This window comes from Toxorhynchites rutilus, chromosome 2 (genome assembly GCF_029784135.1).
Source record: "Toxorhynchites rutilus septentrionalis strain SRP chromosome 2, ASM2978413v1, whole genome shotgun sequence".
In the NCBI taxonomy this organism is placed as follows: Eukaryota; Metazoa; Arthropoda; class Insecta; order Diptera; family Culicidae; genus Toxorhynchites; species Toxorhynchites rutilus.
This window is the reverse complement of record NC_073745.1, coordinates 272222899-272249796: the sequence shown is the minus strand read 5'-3', so window position 1 is coordinate 272249796 and position 26898 is coordinate 272222899. Positions and strand designations below refer to the sequence as shown.

The 26898-nt window shown below is 39.9% G+C and overlaps 2 protein-coding genes across 11 annotated transcripts in view; one reads left to right on the top strand and one right to left on the bottom strand.

The window, feature by feature from the left end:
* Positions 1-1105, bottom strand: part of LOC129770859 (uncharacterized protein DDB_G0283357) — a 30141-nt gene extending 29036 nt beyond the window's left edge. The window contains exon 1 of the mRNA XM_055773998.1: positions 174-1105. The gene's annotated coding sequence lies outside the window, so the exon portion shown is untranslated. The remainder of the gene's footprint in view (positions 1-173) is intronic.
* The window catches only part of LOC129770855 (probable beta-hexosaminidase fdl), a 94877-nt gene that overhangs the window by 57019 nt on the left and 10960 nt on the right, over positions 1-26898 (top strand). For 6 of the 10 annotated variants that reach the window (XM_055773987.1, XM_055773984.1, XM_055773981.1 and 3 more), the window contains one exon: positions 7462-7513. The exons of 1 other annotated variant lie outside the window; for it this stretch is intronic. In XM_055773987.1, the coding sequence (XP_055629962.1) occupies positions 7484-7513 (30 nt within the window). In that variant the 5' untranslated portion in view covers positions 7462-7483. Of the gene's footprint in view, positions 1-1820; positions 1914-7342; positions 7361-7461; positions 7514-26898 lie in introns of those variants that run through there. 3 more of the 10 variants (XM_055773988.1, XM_055773989.1, XM_055773992.1) reach the window with 3 other exon arrangements.

The window sequence follows — 26898 nt, the reverse complement described above, 5'->3', positions numbered from 1 at the left end:
ATTGCTACAGTCCTATCCTGCTATCACTGTGCTTACTTCCTATCAACCATGGTCACTAGGAAAATTAATATACCGCCACAGCATAATTATGTTTGTTGGCACCAAATTGTTTCCGTTGTCGGGAAAGGATTGTTCCTTTGTGTGGTATATGGTATAAAAAACGGTTAGTTTACCTTGGGGCTGATTTCTAGTTGGTCATACGGGAAGTTTATGAACACACAGCTATAGCACTTTTTTTCTGAATGTTCTCTAAATATATTTTTTTTGGTTTTCTAACGGAATCCATCACTTTTTGATGAAAAGATACATATCAATCTAGGGCACCTCGCTGTAAACACTGAAAAAAGTTAGCACGGATGTTTGGTATCGGATATTCCACTGCGCTTCAATATTCTTTGAATAATTTTATCTGTTGTTTTCCCCACTTCATCAACACTAATTGCCGGTTGGTAGACCACAACATCTATCAGAATTCCGGTTGGTGACGTTCTTTTTCTCTTCTTCCCAAACAACACTTCAACCGATGTTTCTAAGATTCCTTTCCGGATGAACGGTTTTTCGTGCGAATCGTGCAAAGAGTTTGGAGGTCAATCGGCATTTCCGTCCTTTGCACACCAACCTTCGCTACGAGACTACTAACTTGTCATTAAGCCGTGCACTCGAGAACTAATTTTTCTATTCAGAACCGGTAGATCCTTTGGGTTTTTTTGCTTCCTTGTGGTGGCGGTAAAGGCAAGGATGGGGTGAAATTCACCCGGTGAATGGGACGGGAAAAACAAGGTGGAGGTATTCAACTATTTGTCACATCGAAAATCGCTCTGCTGCTGGTGGTTCATGATGATATCCTGACTTTTAACTACCACCTCGCAATGATGATCACCGTCACCATCATCGTTATCATCATTACTCGGGTTGGTCGTGATGGTAATAGGACGGCCACAACAAAACTGAGCAAACAGCGCGCGGGGCAATCACTGACGACGTCGTTGTGTACGCGCGAAACGGTGTAATCCGTAAGTCCGGTTGTGGTGATCCCGCCGTGCAAAAGGACGAAAACAGGGTCGATAACACGCGAGATGCCGCGATGTGCACGCTATGCTTCCTTCCACAGAACTGAAGCGGGGAAAATGGTTTTCCATTTTCCCTACCCGATGCAAACCTATCTCTCCCCCAGAAGGAGACGAAGATGGTTTTGACGAGGACTCCTTTTTTTTACGCCTTCCGTCTGTTGTTCGTGGTTTTCATGACAGATAATGTTGCTGCTGGATGGAAATGCGCGTGAAATTGTGGGAAGGTTGTCCGGTGGGTGGTGGATGCGCGTTGTGTGGTCGTATTCATCGGTCTTGTTACATTTGTTCCCAATGTGTCTTCCTGTGCCACGCATTGACGTGAGGAGTCTAGGGCGCATTGCATCATCGCTACGCGGGAAGCGACTTTCCTGTCAAACGTATTTTGCGCGCGAATGGGTGCCAGTTCGGTGAACATATTAACGTTTTGTTGATAATAAACCTCATAAACCCTGAATGTTCTCATCTGGCAACACTGGTGGCGTACCTTAGCTCGCTACTATCTAGCGGCAACTGAATTCAGAACAATGATTCGGTCGTTTTCCGTTTGGTAGTTAGGTTGTAAGGACTTCCATCTGTGCTATGTTGTGCTTTGTCCCATCCACGTGTACACACAGTACTTTTGGCGCCACTCGCTCTTCCCTTCTTCCTCCCTCTCTCCAGCTGCTCCATCACCGGATGGCTCACGACTCTGCCATCGACATGAACGGAATAGCTTTTTTAGTTAGTGCTTACGAGCTGAGCCCGAGAAACGTGTGCGCATATGAGCGGTTTGCAGTTTCTGTTTCTGTTGTGCTGTTTTGTTTCGTGGTCGTCTTCGTCCTCGCCATGGTTTGAGGATGCTGGGTAAGAAACGGAAGCGTAATTACAGTGGAAGCAACGTGTGTTTTGTATCTTCGTCAGAGTGGTTCAACACCAGCCGGCATAGTTGCTGGTGTTGGGACCACGGTTTTCTCTGTGATGGATTGATTTTCATTTGTGTCTAGTCGCGAAGCACGAGACCATGGTGTGCGTTCTCTATCGGGAGGTTTGAGGGTTTCAATTGTTTACTTTCTGTCACTGACAAACGCATTGTTTACTACTGCGTAGAAAACGAATGTTTTGTTGCATGCTAGGAGTTCGGAAGCTTTTACCGAGGCGCATGGCTTCCGAGACAAGTAGAAAATATTAGCAACATGTGACAATAATGTACACTGTATTATGATGCCGCAAAAATTATTGCAGACAGTGTGTGATGAAACTAGGAATAGTTACGCAAAAATTATAATCGACTCCCAATTTGAGTAAAGTTGTGTAACTATTCACCTGATTTTAAATGGATTTCAGTTTTTATTCATGCGTGTTTTAATATTCGAATTCAAATTTATTCATTTATTCAATATGCCATGCCAAACTATGAAACAATTATGAAGTTTAAAAACAGTCATTAGTTTTTTTTTGCTTATAAATTATCAGTTACCTTTGTCGGCATTGTATATCTGGATGAGTATATGTGACTTTGAACTTTATCAGAACGCATTGTTCTCGGTTATGGAAATCTTTAGTTCAACTGGGTGACCGGGAGTGTATTGCTAAGCAGTGCTAAGATTTTTTCCGCTGTCTGCGAGTATGCATTTTTATCAGCAACGAGCCGATGTTTCTTATATGAGCCATACTGGATAACGGATGATATCAAACAGTTCCCCAAGGGTTTTGATAACGAGAGTTTTCAAATTTCTCTGGTGATATAGGATCGATTTGTACAACTGCGTTCGTTTGATGAAAATGTTAGTTCTGTGTTCACAGTTCATAACATTAAACTGACTTTGTGTCATCGGCTATTTTTTGTTCGACAAAATGGGTCGGATGGTTTACTTAAACCATGGATTCGAAAATGGATAAATTTGACACCGCATACGGAATGTTGACTCATAAGTGATAGTGACACACGCACATCAGCTCCTCTATAGACGACAATATTGCGGAAGAAGTAAAGAAAATGAACCTATATCACACTCTAGGCGTCAGTTCCAAGCATTTTTATGTACACCCATACCTCGCAATACGGTCGCTCTTTATACGGCATTTTATTATAACGGCCTCTTTCAATGAGGGCTCGTTTTCGATTTACTGCCCAAAATGATTCGCTATAATGGCAAAAGAAAACTTTTTTTCGATGTCGATATGCAGCCATTCCATGTGAAACCGACATGGTTGCTCTCAGATTTTCGTGAAAAGTGATAGTTTTGTTCCTTGTTGAAAAATATTAGACGCGTATTTTTATTTTTTCATTAGGGTGCCCATTTGTATTTTGGAGTGGTCCGAAAAATCATTTTTTTTCCTTTTTTACCACACTTGTGAAGCATGATTTGATTCTAGTAGCATAGATCTAGCAATTTTGAACGAAGACTGAAAACATGTTTACTTTGAAAAATCAAAACCCAAAAACTAAAAAAAAAACACTTTTCTGAATTTTTTATATATTATGTAAAAAACCTCAACTTTCAAGAAAAAATATAGTGCCCTCGATCCCGAAACCATGTAAACTTTAAATAAAAACAAATACAATGAATGATTACGAAAACAAAATCCATTTTGTTGTAAGCGTAGTATTTCTAAGAGCAGCTAATAAGCCTGAATTTGATATATCGATTATCTGAATCGGTCCAGTAGTTTAAAAGTTATGATTTTTCAAAAGAAGTCATTTTGGAAAAAATTATTTTATCAAAAATTGATTTTTCGAACCACCACGAATCATATTCTGCCCTAAGGAACAAAACTACCATTTTTAGCTAAGAAACACTATATCAGTTTTGTATAGAGTCATAGAGTATAGAGGGTGCCAATGAAAATGGTCATCTTTAATTTCAAAAACTTACCACATAAAAAATGTTCACCACCTCGAAAAAACACCCTATGTCAAATATCAGCTTAATTGGATCTAAGGGAGAGTGGCACAAAACGGTAAAAGTTTGAGTTTTTTTAAAATTGATAATCGAAAAGGAAATCGGGGTTTCAAAAAAAAAAAAAATTGTTGATGTCAAATGTCTTAAAATTGCATGAAACGTCGAGATCTAGTGTCATCTCGAAAAATTTTTTGTCAAAAATCGACACTCTGGGCCTTTTTTTCCCGGAATACGAGACAAAACGTATGGTTTTAAGTGCCAATAAAAATAGTCATGTCGATTTTTCATTCGGAACTTGCTGTAAAATGTTGATTTCCACGATAATATACCCTATGCAGAATATTAGCTCATTCGAACTTCATTTATTAGTGTCACCGACGTTAAAATTAGAGTTTTTTTTTGAAAAATGAAAGATCGCCGAAAATCGGGATTTTCAAAAAAATTTGGTGATGCCAAATGTCTTAAAATTGCATTACTCATCGAGATTTAATGTTATCTCGAAAAAAAAAGTTTGTAAACAATTTTTTTGTGCGCTTGGTCGTTTTTTCCGTCTGAAAAGTCGAAAAAGTCGACAAAGCAATTTTTGTTTTAGACAACTGCAAATCTCGACGTGTCATGCAATTCTAAGACATTTGGAATCAAAAAAAAATTTCCGAAATCCGATTTCCAGTAATTATTCGGTTTTCAAAAAACTAAAAATTTAACGTCTGCAACACTAATAAATGAAGTTCGAATGAGCAAATATTTAGCATATGGCATATTATCGTGCAAACCAACATTTCGCAACAAGTTCCGAATGAAAAATCGAGATAACGAGATTTTTATTGGATAACCCAAAACCATACTTTTCGTTTCGTACTCCGAAAAAAAAAGTCCCAGAATGCCGATCTTTGACAATTTTTTTTTCGAGATGACACTAGAACTAAAAAAAGTTCTAAACTTCAAGTCTGTAGCTCGTGTTCCTCCTTATATATTGGGCGATAAAGTTGAAAATGGCAAGGAAATGGACATTGTTTTCGTCTGAACACGCTTTAAGTCAATAAAAATTGGAATGTAATTTATGAAAATAAACTATACGTATACTAGCTGACCCGGCAATTGTTTTTCTGCCATATAATGTATTTCCAGAGAATATTATGGTTGGTAAAAATAACGAATATATTTCAAGAGAGTTTGTATGTTATCGTTAAGATCTGTAAAATTGATCTAAATGATGATTTTCACAGCGAAACATACATATGCGTACCTCTTATTTTCGAATTTTCCCTTCTTATTCTCAATATCCTTCTTATATATAAAGATATGCAAAGTACTCTATCATTCTAATTTGGGTGAAGACAAACTCACAAAATATATGGACGATGTAGATCTGGTCAGCCGTTCTCTCGTTATGATGAGTTATACGTCCATGCATCGCATAAAAAAGTGTACAATATCCAAAATTATTTGGAACTGGGTATTATATATAATCAATGAAAAAATGAGGATAAGAATTTGTGACCCAGAAGAAATGATTGTGAAAAAAATTAATGGCAAATCAACTAGCGAAAAGGCAGCTCTATGGCTATGCACAGAAGCTATTGCTTATAATTTGATATATTTTGAATCTGGTTCAATGTACCATTTCCGCAAAACCATAAGAGAAAAAAGATGGAACAGCCAATTATTGTTTAGAAAGCACTTCGAAAATGACTTGAATGTTTGTTAATTTAGTATAAGATAGGTTAAGTTAGTATAATCCCGAGTAGGTCGCGGGTAAACGGCCTCCCATTAAATTTTAAGTTAGGTTAAGATTGTCAGTCCAATAAAGAAATGTGTAAAAGATTTGTGGGTGGTTGTGTGAATAGTAAAGGTGTGAATGGTAAATGTTCGAATGGTTAATGTGTGAATGTTTTGCGAGAACGTGAACTGACCCCCAGTAGGCCACGACTAAACGGTCCCACAGACAAATTTTGAATTAAAATTGATGGAAGCAAAACGAAAATGTAATAGTTATATTGGACACTTGGTATAATAAAAAAAAAAATACGTACGTGGGAAAAACTCTCTTTTATATATAAAGATATGAATAGCCAATTTTTTCGAATGTTTCTAATCATCTCAAATATTTTCCAAAGTACTCTATAATTCTAATTTGGGTGAAGACAAACTCAAAAAATATATTGACCGCGCTGATCTGATCAGTCGTTCTCCCGTGATGATGAGTTATACGTACGTGGGAAAAACTCTCTTTTATATATAAAGATTACAATATTATTTAAAAAAATTTCATTCCGAAATATTTAATAATATTCTTGACAACGTATTTTGATCACAATATTTTCAAGATGTCATAAATGATTTAAAATAAGAAAAGGTTATTCCTTCCCCTTTTTGAAGAGTTATGCCTATTTATTGAAAACAGAGATTTTTAAACGTAGGGTGTATCGTCTGTCAAAACTGATCTTCGATGAATTCATTTCCAATTTTCTTGAATAACGTTTGTCCATGTTAGTTTATTCTTAAAATGCGACGATTTACATTCAGTCCCTTGAACCATGCGTTTGTCAATACCTTAGGGTTGATGGTATGTGACCAGCGGCTAATGCCATCTTTTCTCCAGAGCTTAATTTATGAATATCTCCAAAATTTAAGTCATTGCAGTTATAATTGTTTATTCACGTACTTTTTTAGGCATTTTTTGCCTCGTCTGGATCACTTTTTGTAGATAGCGGGCTCAGAAGAAGTAATTCGATTGAATTAACATTCTTCTAATATCAAAGTTTTATTTTGATCAAATGTTTGGATGATTTTCAAACACGCTGTGGAACATGAACCTGTTCATTGTAAATTGGCACTCTTTTCATTGGTACACGATAACTGACAACATCTTAAAATCGAAATTTCGGCTATTCCAGTTTCTGCTCAGTAAATAGACATTCGATGGTGCTCCATCACAGCCTTATAAGTCTAGGAAGTTCAAGTAGGAAACAATGAAAGCGACGGACCACACATAAGTGTAAACAGATCAAGATACGAGTATTAGAATAAAATAACTTATGAGCCTTGCGTCAAGTAATCAACCCCTGCAATAAATCCCAACAGCAATTAAGTATTTCAACGAGAATTCCTATCTGATAAGCGATCGATTCGGATTTAACCACTGACCGACCACAGCCATCGATTTTTGCCTCCCCGATTCGCAACCATGTAAAACTTTGATGCACAAAAGCAACTTCCGATTTGTACGCTGCTAACGCTCTTGTGGTACACAAATCGAATTCAATTATTTTGAACGGATTGAAATTTCATGATTCATTTCACCTGACTGTGCAGGGAAGCGGTTGCAGCTGTTTTCCATCAACGATTGTTTTCCGGGAGCCTGCGTTGAGATAGTTTCAGTTTTCAATTTGAAGGAGCTTTATCTCGGTATTGCATGTTGTTACGTCGGTTTTTTTTTTCCTTTCAGATGAATGAACTCAAATTTCAAGGATGTTTACTGATTACTCTTTTTTTCGTTTTTCTTCTAGGTATGCCTTTTAACTCGTTAGGATGTTGCTAGGAAATGACTATTATAATAAGGTACGATAAAATGTTTTTAAAATAAGTTTCAAATTGATTGAATAGTGAAGCGGCTATAGCGATAATGAATAAATCCAGTTCCACCGTTACATTTAATAATATGTTTATACTGTTGCTGGCAACTGCGTAACAATTCAAGATGCAACTGTGATTTCTTCGTATTCCAACCATACCTTTTCTTTGGTAAAATTTCAAATAACTGTATGTCTATGAGTCCCCCACTTTGCACTTATTCGAATGCGTTAAAGATTATCCGAATGACTTCATATTGGCTCCATCTGGTACATGGCCCGAATGCAAATATCTTCTCCTTCTTCTTCAATGACACTAACGTTCCTAGAGGAACTTCGCCGTCTCAACGTAGTATTACTTGCGTCATTTTTATTAGTACTTAGTTGAGATTTCTATGCCAAATAACACGCCTTGAATGAATTCTGAGTGGCAAGCTCTAGAATACGCGTGATCACAGTGCAAGTCGGAGGAAATTTCTTTGACGAAAAATTCCCCCGACCAGAACGGGAATCGAACCCGAACACCCGGCATGTTGGTTATGACGCTAACCACTCGGCCACGGGAGCACAAATATGTATTTATATAATCTTTTTTTTTTCTCCAAAATATATATATCAAGGCTCATATGGCGTTAGCCTCACGGGGCCGGGAGTTCAATACTTTGACAATTTTTCTTATTATCTAGGTTAGTAATATGTAACCGATTACTCGCGGTTGGCTCGAGGTTAGTATTACAAGTGTTTTCGTAATTCGGATGTTGCTGTCTCCAATGCTCTGTACGTGTGCCCGACACGGGATACTTCCTATTGGGATGCAGCTGACCCTTAATCAGCAACGCCTCCCTAGTCTGTACCTCATATCTAGCGTGGTGCGTCTTTCTCGACTCGAGGAATCCAGGATAGAATGGTCACTAACCGGCGCAATCATCAGTTCATGTAGAGTTGTCATGAGCGGTACAACCTTTGGCTCTTGTTGAATCATCAGTGGACTGCACAACCTTTGGCCCGTGTATATGTAAAGAGTGTGTGTATGTATTGTCGCGATTAAGTAAAAGTTTATCGATCGGATAGGAGGGATATAAAACGGGGACACAACGAAGGAAACATCATTAAACGTTGACATCGGCGTTTCTGAGGAACAGGTATAGATGAAGCAGAAGATCAGGATCACGGCTACCTAAGATATCCCGGACGGGGATCTCCGATTGTCTGCCTTGTGCTCTCAGTGCTCTAGAGAGCTGAGAGCGAGCAGTATGGAACCGGATACACGACCAGACAACATGCTCGATGTCGTGGTAGCCATCGCCACAATCACAAAGATTGTTTGCTGCGAGCCCATATATATTATTTATATAATGAAACAAGAGAACCTTCAGGAGATTTTGTACAAGGGAGGAAACTGATAATAGTCACTATCATGTAGAGATGGGCAGAACAGTTCACTTTGATGAACGGTTCAGTCATTAACCGTCTATCTAAGTGAATCAGTTCTTTTGAACCGTTCTTTCGCTCTTTCGTTCACCAGTATTAAAAACAACATAGAATATTAGCAGGAACCCAATATCAATAAATTCATTGTTGAAATCTTTGGATTGGATAGGAGATTTTTTGATTCGTACCTATTTTTGAAATTTAGTGCTTCTTCTTTGAAAGTAGCAAACTGTATGTGAAAATATGTTTATCGACCGACACAAAACAACGGCCTCCATGTGAGATCATGTTTCATAATGATTCATTCAGAGAAAAAATCCAGCAGCGATTCTTTTCAATTTTCACTAACAATCAATCATACAAACAATGACGATAACCCGTACACGCAATTGGCGATCTAACGTACAAATCTACACCAAGGCGACGCTGCGGTGAAAGTGCTGATGGTTTTGAATTTTGCAATGTGAGTTTAAGGAAGGTTTTTATTTCTTTCCATAAATCACAATGTTATAGTCATAAAAGATTGTTTGATTGCGATGAGTTTGGAAGAAATTTAATTCCGCCCAATTTCATATACAACATGTTATTTTTTTACCTCCTTCAGTGATGAAAATTGTATAAATGTTGACAATGGTTGAATAAAAAAAAGAAAATTGGAGAGCACAATCAAAAACAAGTTGAAAAACGCATGGTTCCTGCATGTGAGAACTACCTTGGAAAGTCCGGAAGTAAAATATACTTGATTTGTTTTTGATTTTTAGGTAACCTTATCATCATTTTCTTAGTTCAAAAACAAAATCCAGATGTCTCACCGATCGTTTACGTTTTGCATTAGTTCGCCAATAAGCCAAACAATGGATTGAAAGCAACGAAAAAACTTTTTTCTCAACTTGCCCTTATTATAAGATTTTATGTTTACCTAATTCATGAATCGCCCTAGCTTCCCCCAGATTTTTTTTCTGATAATCAGGAAGTATATGAATGTTTGCGGATTTTAAAAAATACATGAAATTGGAAATATATAGCTTTGTCTTTAAAACTACTTAAATCTAATTTAATTTTTAAATCAAAAATGAGTATACATCAACAAAATAAACCTTGCGTGTATTTTGATCGTAAATGCAATATCGTATTTTTCTTACAAGCGTTCTCGCTATATTCATTCATTCTGTCCAGCGCAAATCAGTTCAGCTGCACTCGTTCGTTCGCAATCAGTTCGCCCGCAAACACTTCGTTCTCAATCAGTTCGTTCCCAAACAGCTCTGTCCCATACAATTCACTCGCAAACAGTTCGTTCTGAATCAGTTCGTTCACAAACAGTTCACTCTCAAACCGTTCTTTCGGAATCAGTTCGTTCACAAACCGTTCGTTCGCAATCAGTTCGTGGGAAGAACTACCGTTCTTTGAAAAAGAACGACCGTTCGTTCACTCTTTTTGGCGAGCTAGTTCTTTCGTTCTTTCGTAGAGAACGTTCGTTCGAGATCGGTTTGCCCATCTCTATTATCATGCAACGGAAATAATGGGGGATTGTTTCTACAAGTATGAAAAACAATGAGATAATGGACGAAAATGAAGTCCAAAAATCAACGAAAAATATTTGTTTATGATTCTGAAATACAAGCTATGAATCACGAAAACATTTCATTTTCGTTTGAATACGATTAGGACGTATCGTTCCGCAATACACCAACGTATTTTATTAGGGGAAAGTAAAGTATGCCTACACCAAAAATTGATTTTTAGCTCATGTTTTGTCATCCCGATTTATGATATTAAATGAGACATAACATAACAGAAAATGTCAAGCAATATAAGAGCGAGCGAAACGAAAGACAAATAAGCTATCCGCATACTTTTCCACATACACGGCCCAGATCGAGATAAATATTGTTCTCCTTCATGCGCTCCTTTTTTACTCTTAGAAAACACTTCCCAACTTCATTTTATAATCAGGTACAATATTATCACGTATAACTTCTTAGAGAAATTAACGGTAATAAAACAAATATTCGATTCCATATGATATTAATACGACAATTCAACATATTAGGCTGTCAAAAAAGTCCTGCGGTATTTTTTTTGAATTTTCATTTGTTCATAAAATTAGTTACAATCATCTGTTTTCAGTCAAATATGCGCCGTTTTGTTCGATGACTTGTTCCCAACAAGATGCCAACTTCATAATACCCCTGTTATAGAAGCTCGCTTCCTTATTGGCAATAAACACGGATAGCCAATTTTCACAGGCCTCTTTTGTGGCTAACTTCTGACTACCTAGCTCGTTCGCCATGGACAAAAACAGGTGGTAGTCACTTGGTGCAAGTTCCGGACTATACGGCGGATGCAAAAGAACCTCCCATCCGAGCTCCCGGAGCTTCTGGCGCGTCACCAAAGAAGTGTGTGGCCTGGCGTTGTTCTGATGGAAGACAATGCGGCCTCTGTTTATCAAAGATGGCCTCTTCTTCATGAGTGCTACCTTCAAGCGGTCCAGTTGTTGGCAGTACAGGTCCGAATTGAGCGTTTGGCCATAGGGAAGCAGCTCATAATAGATTATTTCTTAACAATCCCACCAACACACAGCAGAACCTTCCTGGCCGTTAATGAGGGCTTGGCCACCGTCTGAGCCGCTTCAGCGGGCTTCGATCACGACCGTTTGCGCTTCACGTTGTCGTAAGTGACCCACTTTTCATCGCCAGTCACCATCCGCTTCAGAAACGGGTCGATTTTGTTGCGATTCACATGCGTCGATACGATCAAAGATTTTTTTTTGCGTCAACGTGTGTGACACCCATACATCGAGCTTCTTTGTGAATCCAAATGGTTAATAACGGTTTGATGACTTATCCCCAGCTCTTGGCCGATGCTACGGCTGCTACTATGCCGGTCTTTCTCGGCTACTTCAGCGATTTTCATTTATTTATTTTATTCTTATCAACGGGTACAATTATGCCCTAATGACGATCACTTACTGAACTAAACTTACATTTTACTTATATATATATGAACGTGAAAAAAAATTAATCGCTAATAGCAGTGTCTGTAATTGCGGAGGTGTATCGTTTTTTAAGTAATGCGTGAGACAATCCGAAATCGAAGAAACGACTGTAGCAATTGAACTCACGGCACATGCTCGACAAAGGCTCGTTGTAGCCATAGTTTGTGTTAGAAAACGGTATTTGAAGGAAACTGTGAAACCTCAGGTTTCTTGTTTGCACGTTGAAATTAACCTTCTGCAGAAGCTCTGGACAATCAATATGTGACAATATCAAATCTGATATGGAGCAGGTTTTGGCAATCCTTCGACGATCATGCAGTGTTTCTATTCCGATAAGTTTGCAGCGATTTTCATAGCTGGGGAGATTATGAGGATTCCTCCACGGTAGACGGCGCAATGCAAACCTCATGAACTTCCGCTGGACAGCTTGTAGCATGGTACACAAATTCAGATATGCCGGCCCCTTGATTCTGCAAAGCTTTGGATCTGCTTCTTTTGGGCAACTTTCCACAAGAGGCATTTGTAGGGTTCCACTGAGTGCTCAGACGTCGATAGAACTGGGATGACAAAAATCATTCCATTCTAGCGACGCGGCACTCAGTATTTTCTTCTTTGTTTTGGAACATGTCTTTTGTGGAAACGTTGAGCTGCATCCTCACCCAAAGGGGGAGTGAAAGAGCTGTTCCTGTTTTTGGTTTGAAACTCTGCAAAAGAGCAGGTGCTTTGTGCCCAAATATGGGTTGGACGGAAGGTCCGGCAAGATCAGGCACTTGGGATTAAAGGTGGATGGCCTTAATGATTGAGGCAATTGTTGCCCACGATAATCGACTTTAGAAATGTTATGTACTTGCGCACTTTTGTGGCAATTACATAACTGAGACAAAATTGATCTCGCGCCTGGTTGATCTGAGGATTTAGAAATTCTAATCGGTCACTTTGTCCTGGATCGTGGAAGAGGCTGGACTGGCGGACTTTCCCAAGAGCCTCGGTGTGTTAGCTTAGGTTAGTGAGTCGCGGTTATTCCGAGCAAGCCAGTTTTAGGGTTCTTTTTTCTGGAAATTTCAATTTATTTTTTCCTAGATTTAAAAGTAGTGGCTCAAAAGGTAGAAAGAGTAGGAGTGTTATCGTGCGAAGCGTGGTAAAATCCCAGGTAATCTGTGCTTGTTATATCCATGGGTGCCATGTGTGCTGACATTCCACGTGGGTGGAAACATATATTTTCCGTTTGACAGTTGCGATTCCGACACACCGTTCAACAGCTAGAGCCGTTCCAGACCCCACGGTGCAGCGAGAAGGTACCAGCAAACCACGAGCTGAAGAGCGCGAAGCGCTGGCAGGAAGCAGCAAAAGCGACGACGACCGACGAAAGTGGAGGAGTTCCGCTGATCCGTGCAGCAGCAACATCCACGTCAAGCGGGAAGAAACCCCGCTAATCTCTGCAACGGCACCATCGACAAGCGGGAGGAGGCCCCGCTGATCTAAGCGGCATAAGCAACATCCAAAGTTGTATTGGACAGCGAACTCAAAAAGGTCGTGAGTAACAAACGAAACTTTACTAATTCCATGCGCATGTCGAAATTAGTGCCGGTACGGTCGTGAAAACCTATGAGTAGCGATCGTAGCCGAGCGAGTTAGTCGTCCGGTCTGCCAGGTTGAGGGTAGCCGGTTCGAATCTCAATTATGAAATATATGATCATATAGAGAAAAATATGAGATTTTCCACGTACGTGTTGATTTGATTGAAGTAAGATACCCAAAATCCCTAGGTCCCAGCGGATGCATTTACTCCGCTGGTTGTGATTAAAAATATTGAATGAATAGCACACACGCATATATATATACCCCACCCACCCATCATATCAACCTATAGGAATGAAAGTGAGAAGATGAAGATGGAGCACCGGACAAAGCACGATTGATAAGTGGTGGAAGTACCTGGAAAATTTAATGATGATGAATGAAGATTTTTCGTAGTGAAGTTTAGATAGTTTTGAAGAGCCGAATAAGGAAGGGATAGCGTAGTGGAGTTTTTGGTTAGAGATTCAAAGATTAAAGGAAAATGAAAGAAGAAAGAAAAATGTAAATAGTTTTTTAAGAAACAAATATTGAATATTTATGTTGAACATATAGAGACCATATTATGTTTTTTTTTTAAGTTAGAAGTCTCCTTTAGCTTTTTTTTTTGTCGGTTTCGGGGACAATAGAGTTCTAAAACTGGTTTTGTGATGAGATCCCAATTGCTTTCCCCGTTGGTTATTCTTTGTTGATTTTTGGTTGGTTCTGGTTTCCCAAGCGTGAAGGGAAAACGTGGAGTGTTTGAGTTACTGCCTGTGATGATAACGCAGGCAGATTGAGATCTACTTTATCAGTCTGAGGTCGATTGTTGCGAGCAACAATTACCACAGCAATCAGTTCGTTTCCCAACGTGCCTGGGACGGTCGAACTTGAAACTTCTCTTGTTTGGGGGTTCAAAGAAAAAACCTGCCCTTTGGCAGAGTCTCAGCTGGGCACCGAAACAGTGGTGAACGGTCTCCTTCGGGAGTGGCGCTTAAGCCGTTCACTAGCAACTCCCCCATTCATTCATACCCGACCGTCTCGGGTTACGATTGGCGCCCAACGTGGGGCCCACGAAAGTTTTTTTTGCAGAATCATTGATTAATTATATAAACTAAATTTCTTCTGTATATATTATTTCTACTATTATTTTCGAATTTACATACTACATTTATTTTTACATTAATTATTAATGTTAGGTATAATCTTCTTATATATTTTTCGTGATTTTGAGTTTCTTAGTTAAGTTCCGAATAAATTGATTTTTTTCTGATTGATAAAATTACTGATAACAAACCTCTTCAACAAATACAATAAATAAAAATTTCATTAATATAACTTTCCGCTTTTTGATTTTACACCACATATCTTGTTGCTAAGCTACATCATTCATATTCCTAGAAATTACTAAATAAATACGAAACAAGATGAGTAAATTTCCATCAGCAGAGTATTTGAATTCGGAGGAGACCGACTATGAACTACAGATTCGTGACCGTTGGAACGAAGAAACAGTTGATTTAAATTTACCTGAAAAACAAAGATTTTTGAGAAAACTTTTTAAATCTGATCTTAAAGAAGGGCGAAATTATCGCTCAAAATTTTCTATTAGAGATGAGTTTGGGTTAATTGAAGAAAATATTTCGGAAATATTAAAAGAGTTGAAACGACATGGTGTTGATCAAAGAAGGGAGTCGCGTATACTTCATTATTACTACCGAGCAAAAAGGTGTCTAACAAAAGATGAGGAAGATAAAATGTTAAAACGGGGGTTAGTTCGTAGAATTACGGAAATTTTGAAAGAATACAAAATTGGACCACCAGCGTCACCAGTAAATGACAAAATTAACGATATAATTAATCAATCCGAAGAAGCTGCTTCTAATTCAACCGTAATTGATCGAACTCCAATAGCTACAGAGCAGGTAACGCCACTGTCCCACAACGTCACTAGAAGACAAACCGGCACAATCCCAAAATCGAACCGAACGGGCACATCAATTCTGCAGCAAGAAAACATGCGACTACAAGGGAGAATTGAACAGCTTGAAAGGTTGATGCAAAATTTAATATCGAATCCTACGAGAGAGGGACAAATAGGAGCTCAGGAAAAAAAGAATAAAGGCACAGAAGGGCAGGAGCAGATTATTAAGAAGATCACTAAAGAGAAGAGAGTTGGGTTTCAATCTACAGACAGCGAATCGTTAGATGACCTCCTTCCCGCTGATGCTAACAAAACGAAAAAACCACAAACGTCCAGTAAACGAAAAGTCAAGGCAACCTACGATTCGGATGAGTCCGAAGCATCGCAAACTAGTCACTTGGCTCCCAGAAATGTAGACACTAGGCGTTTAACACAACGAACTTTTAGGGCAGGAAATAGGGTAGAGCATACTAGAGACGCTTACCGCGTAGAGAAGTGGAATATGAAATTCTCTGGTGAACCAAAAACGACAAGCATCGAAAATTTTTTGTACAAGCTAAAGAAAATAGCTGAACGCGAAGGGGTTTCGAACCAACGACTTTTGAGAGACATTCATTTACTTCTAGACGGATCAGCATCCGATTGGTTTTTTACCTTCGTGGACGAATTCACGAGTTGGGATGTTTTTGAAAAAATGATCAGGTACCGATTCGGCAATCCGAATCAGGACCAGGGGATTCGACAAAAGATGCACGAAAGGAAACAAATGCGTGGCGAATCTTTTATTGCCTTCGTCACGGAGATTGAAAAATTGAATAAAATGTTATCGAAACCACTCTCGAAAACGAGGAAGTTTGAATTGATTTGGGATAATATGCGACTGTATTATCGATCTAAAATTTCGATAATCGAAGTAGAAGATCTGCAGCACCTCATAATGCTGAACTATAGGATCGATGCAGCGGACCCCAGCCTTCAGATATTGGGGGAAGGCATGTCCAGAAGAGCCGTCAATAAAATTCAGGCAGAAAGTGACTCGGATGAGAGCAATTACTCGATCCCAGTACATGCTATCAAACCGAGCAAACAAACAACCGAAACACAAACATCACGTCCCACTATTGGAGCACAAAACGCTCCCAATCAACATCGCAGATCAGCTTGCTGGAACTGCCAAGAGCAAGGGCATTGCTGGAAGGGATGCAGGAGACCGAAAGTTTTATTTTGCTACGGATGTGGTAACCATGGTAGGACAATCCGTTTTTGTGAACGATGTTCGTCCAGTTATCGGCCTTCGTTTAGACCTGCGCAACAGGGAAACTAAAAGTTGGGTGTACGTGTGGGAATCCTTGCATCCTTCATAATACAAAGGTTCCCGAAAATGCAAATACGATCGCGAACTATGAGCGGTTACAAATAATTTTCCACGTTCAAATGAACAATTTGTCGTGTCCACATATTACGGTAAAAATATTCGACACGGAAGTCGAAGCCCTACTTGATTCCGGAGCAGGAATCAGTGTCATTAATAGTATAGATCTCGTTGAAAAATATGGACTCGCAGTGAAGCCCGCAGCAATAAAAATTAGCACGGCGGATGGAACGCAGTATAAATGCTTAGGGATGTTAAACCTTCCATACACATTTAGGAATATAACACGCGTAATTCCCACTATAGTTGTACCGCAAATAACCCAAAAATTAATCCTTGGTGCCGACTTCTGGAACAGCTTCGGAATCAAACCGATGATTGATCTAGGTCATGGACCAGAGAATGTGACAACCCTAAACGGAGTCAGAGAACCAAAATCTTGTTACCACTTAGAACCTGTGGCAGACATTCCAAAAATAACGAATAAAGAGACAGACGATACCCTAGACATTCCTACGTATGAAATCCCGATCGAACCCGTACCAGAAAACGTAGAGACCGAACACGAATTGTCGAGCGAGGAACGGCGAGAGCTGATAAATACCATAAAAATGTTCGAGCTAACTGCTCCGGGAAAACTAGGGCGAACCAATCTCATTCAACACGAGATAATTTTAAAGGAGGGAGCACAGCCACGAAACCAGCCAGTATACAAATGCTCGCCCTACATCCGAAAGGAAATTGATGCCGAAATTGAGCGTTTCAAAAGCATCGACGCGATTGAGGAGTGCTACAGTGAGTGGACAAATCCACTAGTGGCAGTGCGGAAATCGAATGGGAAAATTCGCGTGTGTTTGGATTCGAGACGAATCAACGCAATGACCGTAAAAGACGCTTATCCGATGCAGAATATGCAAGAAATATTCCACCGATTAGAGAGTGCAAAATATTATTCAATAATAGACTTAAAAGATGCTTATTTCCAGATTCCATTGAAAGAGGAAAGCAGAAATTATACTGCGTTTCGTACTTCAAAAGGACTTTTCAGGTTCAAGGTGTGTCCTTTCGGGCTCACAAATGCACCGTTCACGATGTGCAGACTCATGAATAAAGCCATCGGATTTGACCTTCAACCCAATGTCTTCGTCTACTTAGACGACATTGTGGTCGTGACCAAGACACTACCCGAACATTTCCGTTTATTGAGGGTAATTGCGGATCGTTTGAAAAGGGCAGGACTCACAATATCGCTGGAGAAATCTGAATTTTGTAAAAAGCAAGTAATGTATCTAGGATATCTTTTGTCTGAGAAGGGAGTCGCAATAGATGAATCACGTATTCAGCCAATCTTGAATTATACAAGACCCAAGACAGTAAAAGACATACGTCGTCTAATGGGTTTAGCAGGGTTTTACCAGAAATTCATCGATAATTATAGTCGAATTACCATACCCATAACAGATCTACTTAAGAAAAGCAAGAAAAAAATTATATGGACACCGGAAGCAGAGCAAGCGTTTAATGAGTTGAAATCTGCTTTAACTTCAGCGCCAATCCTGGGAAACCCAGATTTCGCTTTACCGTTTAGCATTGAATCGGATGCCTCCGATAACGCAGTAGGCGCTGCGTTAGTCCAAGAGCAGGATGGTCGGACTAGGATAATCAGTTATTTTAGTAAAAAATTAAGCAGCACTCAGAGAAAGTATGCTGCAGTTGAGAAAGAGTGTCTCGCTGTACTGTTGGCTATTGACAACTTTCGGCACTACGTGGAAGGGACAAAATTCAGGGTGGTGACGGACGCCAGGAGCCTGCTCTGGTTGTTCAAAATCGGAGCGGAATCGGGTAATGCCAAATTGTTACGATGGGCCTTACGCATCCAATCCTACGACATCGAACTTGTTTATCGAAAAGGCAAAAGCAACGTGACAGCGGATTGCCTCTCACGTTCACTGGACGTCATCTCAGTCGTACCTCTCGATCCCCAATATGAGGAATTGATTGATAAAATAAAAGCAAATCCGACAAAGTTACAAGAATATCGCGTCATCGATGGGCAAATATACAAATATTGTTTATCTCCAAAGAAGCAAACCGATTCGAGGTTCGCATGGAAACGTTTCCCACCCGAGTCAGAAATAATCGAAATCATTAAGCGAGAACACGACAAAGCACACTTTGGCTATGAGAAAACTCTAGCAGCGATTAAAGAGCGGTACTTTTGGCCGAAAATGGGAGAACACATTAAGCGATACTGTAGAGAATGTTTATGTTGCCAGACGAGTAAAGCTGGCAACACTAATTCGACGCCACCCATGGGCGTTCAGAAAGTGGTTGAGTACCCGTGGCAATTTGTCACGCTGGACTATGTCGGTCCCTTGCCGGCATCAGGAAAGAATCGCCACACATGTCTGCTAGTAGCAACAGACGTCTTCAGTAAATTTGTTTTGGTCCAACCTTTCCGTGAAGCTAAAGCGGAAACACTGGTCGAATTTGTCCACAATATGATTTTCCGTCTATTCGGGGTGCCTGAGATTGTGTTAACCGATAATGGTACACAATTCGTGTCGAAAGCCTTTAAAAAATTGTTAGCCGACTATAATGTAATCCATTGGCTCACCCCCGCATATCATCCTCAGGTGAACAATACGGAAAGGGTCAACAGGGTGATCACCACCGCGATCCGCTCAAAAAAGGAGCACAAACACTGGACAGACAACCTGCAAGATATAGCAAACGCGATTCGAAATGCTGTCCATGAGTCCACAAAATACAGTCCCTATTTCATTGTGTTCGGGCGGAACCAGGTATCCGATGGGAGAGAGTATGCTTTAATGCGGCAAAATAGCGAAAGGTCAAGCCCAGATGAAACAAAGCTAGCGGAGGATCGAAAGAAACTTTTTGAAGAGGTCAAAATGAATTTAGAGAGTGCATATAAACGGCACGAGCGAACGTACAATCTACGAGCTAACACCAGTTGTCAGCAATATGTTCCGGGGGAGCAGGTACTTAAGAAGACATTCTACCTCTCAGATAAAGGGAAAGGGTTCAGCAAGAAGCTCGCGCCGAAATACGAGCCTTGCATTGTTAGGAAGGTTTTAGGTTCTCATTCCTATGAATTGGAAGACCTCGACGGCAAGCGAATTGGAGTTTTCTTCGCAACTCACCTCAAGAAGATGAATTCCGTTTCTTCTCATCTAAACAAATAACATTGGTAAAGCTATGTCACTCCTAGTGAGGAACCAGAAGATTACGATGAGAAAAAACACCTTCGGGGAAATATCTTTAGACAGCGACATTCCGCCTGGGTTTTCAAAACCAGTTATGGGAAGTGCTGACTTTGGTTGCGAGTTTTGAAAATTGTTCTTTGAAGCTTGTAGTTGCGATTTCCATGAATAATTAGAAGGAGCCAGGGCTATGACCTATGAATAGTAATGGCGTGACCATGAATCGTAAAGCGAGCCCAGCGATGACTTGCTGAATGGAAGTAGTGAATGTCGTGGAAAACAGCGAGCAATTGGAAAAACTCTCAGTCAAAGAAAGCACGAACTATGCTGGTTGGGAGAACTTTCAGAAGAGCTGTCAAATCCTTCAGAAAAAAGACCACTCAAGAGGACGATCCCATGAAAAATTCGAAAAAGGGTCATTGAACGGAAAACACAACAGTTTTCCGATGTAAATAAAATTTGTATATAGTAATTTTAGTTAGTATATTAAGGACCTGAATTCCCTAGTCTTAAATACTATATTAGTCTTAAACTAGAATTAGTTAAAAAAATTGTTGTTCGGATCAATATTCACCTTTTTTCATATATTTTTTTTTGCTTCTTTTTAAATTCCATTTTTTTCCATTTCGTTTTTGAACCTAAAATAAAAGAATAAAATTAATTTGAGAATTAGTAAGTAAACTATTTTGGATACTTAGCAAAGGTTGATCCCTCTATGCGAAGAGAACCGTCGTGTGCTGTCGGTCAGACAGTTCAGGTTTTCTTTTATCCTCTCCCTATTCCCGTTCCATTTCTTTTTTCGTCCTTCATCTCATCGCCATCTTGGCATTTTGTTATGTTGCTGACGTTGACCTTTTCCCGTATTCCTTTTCCAAATCCTGGTCCTGATCCTGATCCTGATCCTAGGGCTCCCCCGGTTAAAGCTGGCATGTTGTACCTGGAAAACAAAAACTTTTACAATAACAATATGTTATTGGAACGAAATACTTCCTTTCATCCGATAAAATTGACACCATAACTCGGAGCACCTTCAGACAACACCAATCTTCCTCGCGTTTCAAAACATACTGAACCCAATACAAACAAAACGGTTTGTTTGTTTCTTTGTTTTTAAGAGGCTTTAAACTTTGCAGTTCATTCGCCTCCACCCAAAACGGTCAGAGTTGTTCATAGATTATCGACTGTAGATTCGTTGGATTGACAATAGCGTGAGTGTGTATGAGTGATACAAAAATAGATTAACCGACTTGCGTAGAGTGCGAGGGGTGTTCGAATGTTGAACAATCTATTTTTGTGAATTATGTAGTTGAAGGTTGGATATTTCGTTGTTCGATGTTATGACGAACAGGAATATTCAGCGAAATATGAGTTAGCGGAAACAGAAATATTTTCCTGGATTTATCCGGGGTAATTTCTGCAGACGTTAGCAGACCCTTTTAGTTAAGATGATAAGTGATAGTTCCGATTACTCGAAACAGTTTGAGGTGGAATGTATCGTGAATCATCGGTTAGTTTCCACATGGGTGGATAGTGAGGTTAAATTTAGAGGCCCTATCTTTGTTATCTGAACATAAATCAGAGGTTGAAGATAGTGTGTCCAGTTTAGTATGACGTTGAGTTATGTATTTTTTTTTTAAATAAAGTGTGAATGCGATTGTCAATCCACAACGATTGTCTGTGGTTCAGGGTTAGTTTTTCTTCTTGTTTTCTTTTCTCTTAGACTGATGAGTATTTTTTTTACGAAGGTTGAGAGGTCAAACTGAACAGAACTTTTCTGATTTTTGCTGGAGACCGGAGTTGAAAAACGTTGATGATCAGTAACAGAGAGAACTACTGTTCCTCTCTGCAAATAGAGGTGGAGTCGAATTTTTTTTTTTTGACGATGAACACATATGACCCCGAAAATAGCGATTAGTTTTGTGAAGTTTGACAACTCAGAAACCTTCGAAAATTTGATTGGTTTCAAAATACTTGTTTTGAACCAATCAAATTTTCGAAAATCTAGTGGGGAATGATGTAGCATGGTACACAAATTCAGATATGCCGGCCCCTTGATTCTGCAAAGCTTTGGATCTGCTTCTTTTGGGCAACTTTCCACAAGAGGCATTTGTAGGGTTCCACTGAGTGCTCAGACGTCGATAGAACTGGGATGACAAAAATCATTCCATTCTAGCGACGCGGCACTCAGTATTTTCTTCTTTGTTTTGGAACATGTCTTTTGTGGAAACGTTGAGCTGCATCCTCACCCAAAGGGGGAGTGAAAGAGCTGTTCCTGTTTTTGGTTTGAAACTCTGCAAAAGAGCAGGTGCTTTGTGCCCAAATATGGGTTGGACGGAAGGTCCGGCAAGATCAGGCACTTGGGATTAAAGGTGGATGGCCTTAATGATTGAGGCAATTGTTGCCCACGATAATCGACTTTAGAAATGTTATGTACTTGCGCACTTTTGTGGCAATTACATAACTGAGACAAAATTGATCTCGCGCCTGGTTGATCTGAGGATTTAGAAATTCTAATCGGTCACTTTGTCCTGGATCGTGGAAGAGGCTGGACTGGCGGACTTTCCCAAGAGCCTCGGTGTGTTAGCTTAGGTTAGTGAGTCGCGGTTATTCCGAGCAAGCCAGTTTTAGGGTTCTTTTTTCTGGAAATTTCAATTTATTTTTTCCTAGATTTAAAAGTAGTGGCTCAAAAGGTAGAAAGAGTAGGAGTGTTATCGTGCGAAGCGTGGTAAAATCCCAGGTAATCTGTGCTTGTTATATCCATGGGTGCCATGTGTGCTGACATTCCACGTGGGTGGAAACATATATTTTCCGTTTGACAGTTGCGATTCCGACACACCGTTCAACAGCTAGAGCCGTTCCAGACCCCACGGTGCAGCGAGAAGGTACCAGCAAACCACGAGCTGAAGAGCGCGAAGCGCTGGCAGGAAGCAGCAAAAGCGACGACGACCGACGAAAGTGGAGGAGTTCCGCTGATCCGTACAGCAGCAACATCCACGTCAAGCGGGAAGAAACCCCGCTAATCTCTGCAACGGCACCATCGACAAGCGGGAGGAGGCCCCGCTGATCTAAGCGGCATAAGCAACATCCAAAGTTGTATTGGACAGCGAACTCAAAAAGGTCGTGAGTAACAAACGAAACTTTACTAATTCCATGCGCATGTCGAAATTAGTGCCGGTACGGTCGTGAAAACCTATGAGTAGCGATCGTAGCCGAGCGAGTTAGTCGTCCGGTCTGCCAGGTTTGAGGGTAGCCGGTTCGAATCTCAATTATGAAATATATGATCATATAGAGAAAAATATGAGATTTTCCACGTACGTGTTGATTTGATTGAAGTAAGATACCCAAAATCCCTAGGTCCCAGCGGATGCATTTACTCCGCTGGTTGTGATTAAAAATATTGAATGAATAGCACACACGCATATATATATACCCCACCCACCCATCATATCAACCTATAGGAATGAAAGTGAGAAGATGAAGATGGAGCACCGGACAAAGCACGATTGATAAGTGGTGGAAGTACCTGGAAAATTTAATGATGATGAATGAAGATTTTTCGTAGTGAAGTTTAGATAGTTTTGAAGAGCCGAATAAGGAAGGGATAGCGTAGTGGAGTTTTTGGTTAGAGATTCAAAGATTAAAGGAAAATGAAAGAAGAAAGAAAAATGTAAATAGTTTTTTAAGAAACAAATATTGAATATTTATGTTGAACATATAGAGACCATATTATGTTTTTTTTTTAAGTTAGAAGTCTCCTTTAGCTTTTTTTTTGTCGGTTTCGGGGACAATAGAGTTCTAAAACTGGTTTTGTGATGAGATCCCAATTGCTTTCCCCGTTGGTTATTCTTTGTTGATTTTTGGTTGGTTCTGGTTTCCCAAGCGTGAAGGGAAAACGTGGAGTGTTTGAGTTACTGCCTGTGATGATAACGCAGGCAGATTGAGATCTACTTTATCAGTCTGAGGTCGATTGTTGCGAGCAACAATTACCACAGCAATCAGTTCGTTTCCCAACGTGCCTGGGACGGTCGAACTTGAAACTTCTCTTGTTTGGGGGTTCAAAGAAAAAACCTGCCCTTTGGCAGAGTCTCAGCTGGGCACCGAAACAGTGGTGAACGGTCTCCTTCGGGAGTGGCGCTTAAGCCGTTCACTAGCAACTCCCCCATTCATTCATACCCGACCGTCTCGGGTTACAAGCTTCCAAACGTAGAATACCGTTTTGGTAGTAGGGTGCCCAAACAATAGAGCCGTACTCCAATAATGAGCGGACCAGGGCACAGTATAAAGCTTTAATGCAATAAATGTCGCTAAAATGTTTGGTCGAGCGAAATATAAAGCCAAGTGCTTTAGATGCTTTAGAAATTATGTATGCGCTATGCTCGCGAAACGTAAGCCTTGAGTCCAGTATGATTCCTAAGTCCTTAACACAGTCAACACGTTGTAGAGCTATGCCTTTAAGCTTATAAACATAATAAGCTGTTGAACGTTTACGAGAAAAGGATATTATCGAGCATCTGTTTGGGTTCAAAATCATCCTGTTCGCGTCACACCACGCAGCAAAGGTATTTATTTGTGTCTGAAGAAACTCAGCATCAGCTTCACATTCAATCTGATGGTACAGTTTGAAGTCATCCGCATACGATAATTTCTGGCACTCAAGAGAGATATTGATGTCGTTGAGGTAAAGTAAGAAAATATATGGACCGAGATGACTTCCTTGAGGAACTCCAGAAGTAACCCGAAAGGGCTTCGAGATAGTGTCACCAATCTTCACTGAAATTTTTCGGCCTGTCAGATATGATTGCATCCAACCCAGAAAAGAGCCACTGAAGCGACATCGAAGTTTGGCGATTGTTATCTGATGATTTATGGAATCGAAAGCTGCTGAAAAATCAGTGTATATCGCATCGATTTGTTGACGCGACTGTAGAGCCCGTGTTATTGAAGATTTTGTCGCAATTTTCGACGACAGGCCTTCCGGAGCGTGGCGCACCTTCGACGACCTCTACACCAGAACGAAAACGTTGAAACCATCGTTGTGCGGTGGAAATGGAAACTGTATCGGGTCCATAAACTGCACAAATTTTATTGGCAGCTTGAGATGCATTTTTGCCTTTGTCATAGTAGTACTGTAAAATATGTCGGATTTTCTCTTTATTTTGCTCCATATTTGCGACACTATAACTCACGAACGTCTTAACCAAACAAAACACTGTCAAGGACTATATTATAGCGCGCAAAAATACCTTTCCAACAAGCTATGGTATGACTCGATACAACGAATACAACTAGAACTACGCGCTTACAACGACACCTCGCGGAAATACCGCAGGACTTATTTGACAGCCTAATATTATTTTTCGTCCAAAAAATGTCTCATCTATAAACATGAATTTACATACTTATTCTATTACTACATTGAAGAATTTTTCAAGATAAGTGCCTCGATTCAGGGTTCATTTTTTTACATAAATATGAATTCTCTTTCATTTGATTTTTGTTTTATACAAAGTGGTAGATACAATCGAAGAATCTTTGTGGAAGGAACAACGCAGTGTTCTGCAAGCAACTGTACAATATTTGAACCTCGCATAATCTCCGTGAGATTCTAGCTGCCTTATCTCTCTTCATAAACTTCCATATGTGACATGACATCATGAGATCTTACCCCGATGATTCTATTGCTCTCTTCTTCGTATCTACTGATACCTTGTCCGCATCCATCGTTCCTCTCAATCTGGTTTTTTTTTGCCTTTTCAAAGGCCTATAAGTCGTTTCGTCTAACTTTGTCTTGTTGCAGCTTTCATATTTCAAATGTATGTAAGATAACTGAGGATATTTCTCAGGTCTCAGGGGCAAGGACACGGAACATTTCATACGAAGAAATCAGAGCTAAGGAACCTGGTCAAGATAGATGTTTTATTATTTAAAGTTTTTCACCAACGTAATAGGTATAGACTTTCTCAGTAGCATTTGTTCTGTTTTGAGAGAAATCCGATTCAATACCATGGAACTAAGTCAATGGAACTGAACTAAAATTATTCGCGATTATATCGAGGAATTTACTGATGGATCATGCATTAATGGCTCCACTGGTTTTGGCATATTTAACGAAAACTTCAGTGTCTATTATAGGTTGAGAAATCCCTGCTCGGTGTACGTTGCGGAAATGGCTGCAATCTCTGACGCTTTGGAGAAAATTGAATCCTTGTCGATTGATCACTATTTTATCTTTTCAGATAGCCTCAGCTCAATAGAAGCTATCCGTTCGATAAAGCCTATGAGAGCCTCATGTTATTTTCTTATGAGAATAAGACAGCTCTTGGGTAGACTAGTGGAAAAATCTTATAGGATTACATTAGCCTGAGTCCCAGTCCATTGCTCCATTACAGGTAACGAGCAAGCGGACTCGTTAGCTAAGATCGAGGCTTTGGAAGGCACCATTTTTGAGCGACGAATAACCTATCATGAATTTTTTATTACTCCTCATAGTTATGTACTCTCCAATTGGCAACACAATTGGAGTGAAGATAATATGGGTCGCTGGTTACACACAATTATTCCCAAGGTATCGACAAACGCATGGTTCAAGGGATTGAATGTAGGTCGGGACTTCATTCGCGTGATGTCCCGCCTCATGTCTAATCATTACTTATTAGATGCACATCTGTATCGCATTGGGATCGTTGATAGTAATATTTGCGTTTGTGGTGATAGTTATCATGACATCGAGCATGTGGTCTGGTCCTGTAGAAACTTTCATTCTGCTAGGGCTCACCTATCGGATTCACTCAGGGCACTAGGAAGGCAATCTGACTTTCCGGTTAGAGACATCTTAGCTAGTCGCGACCTCAACCTTATGCTTTCTCTCTACCAA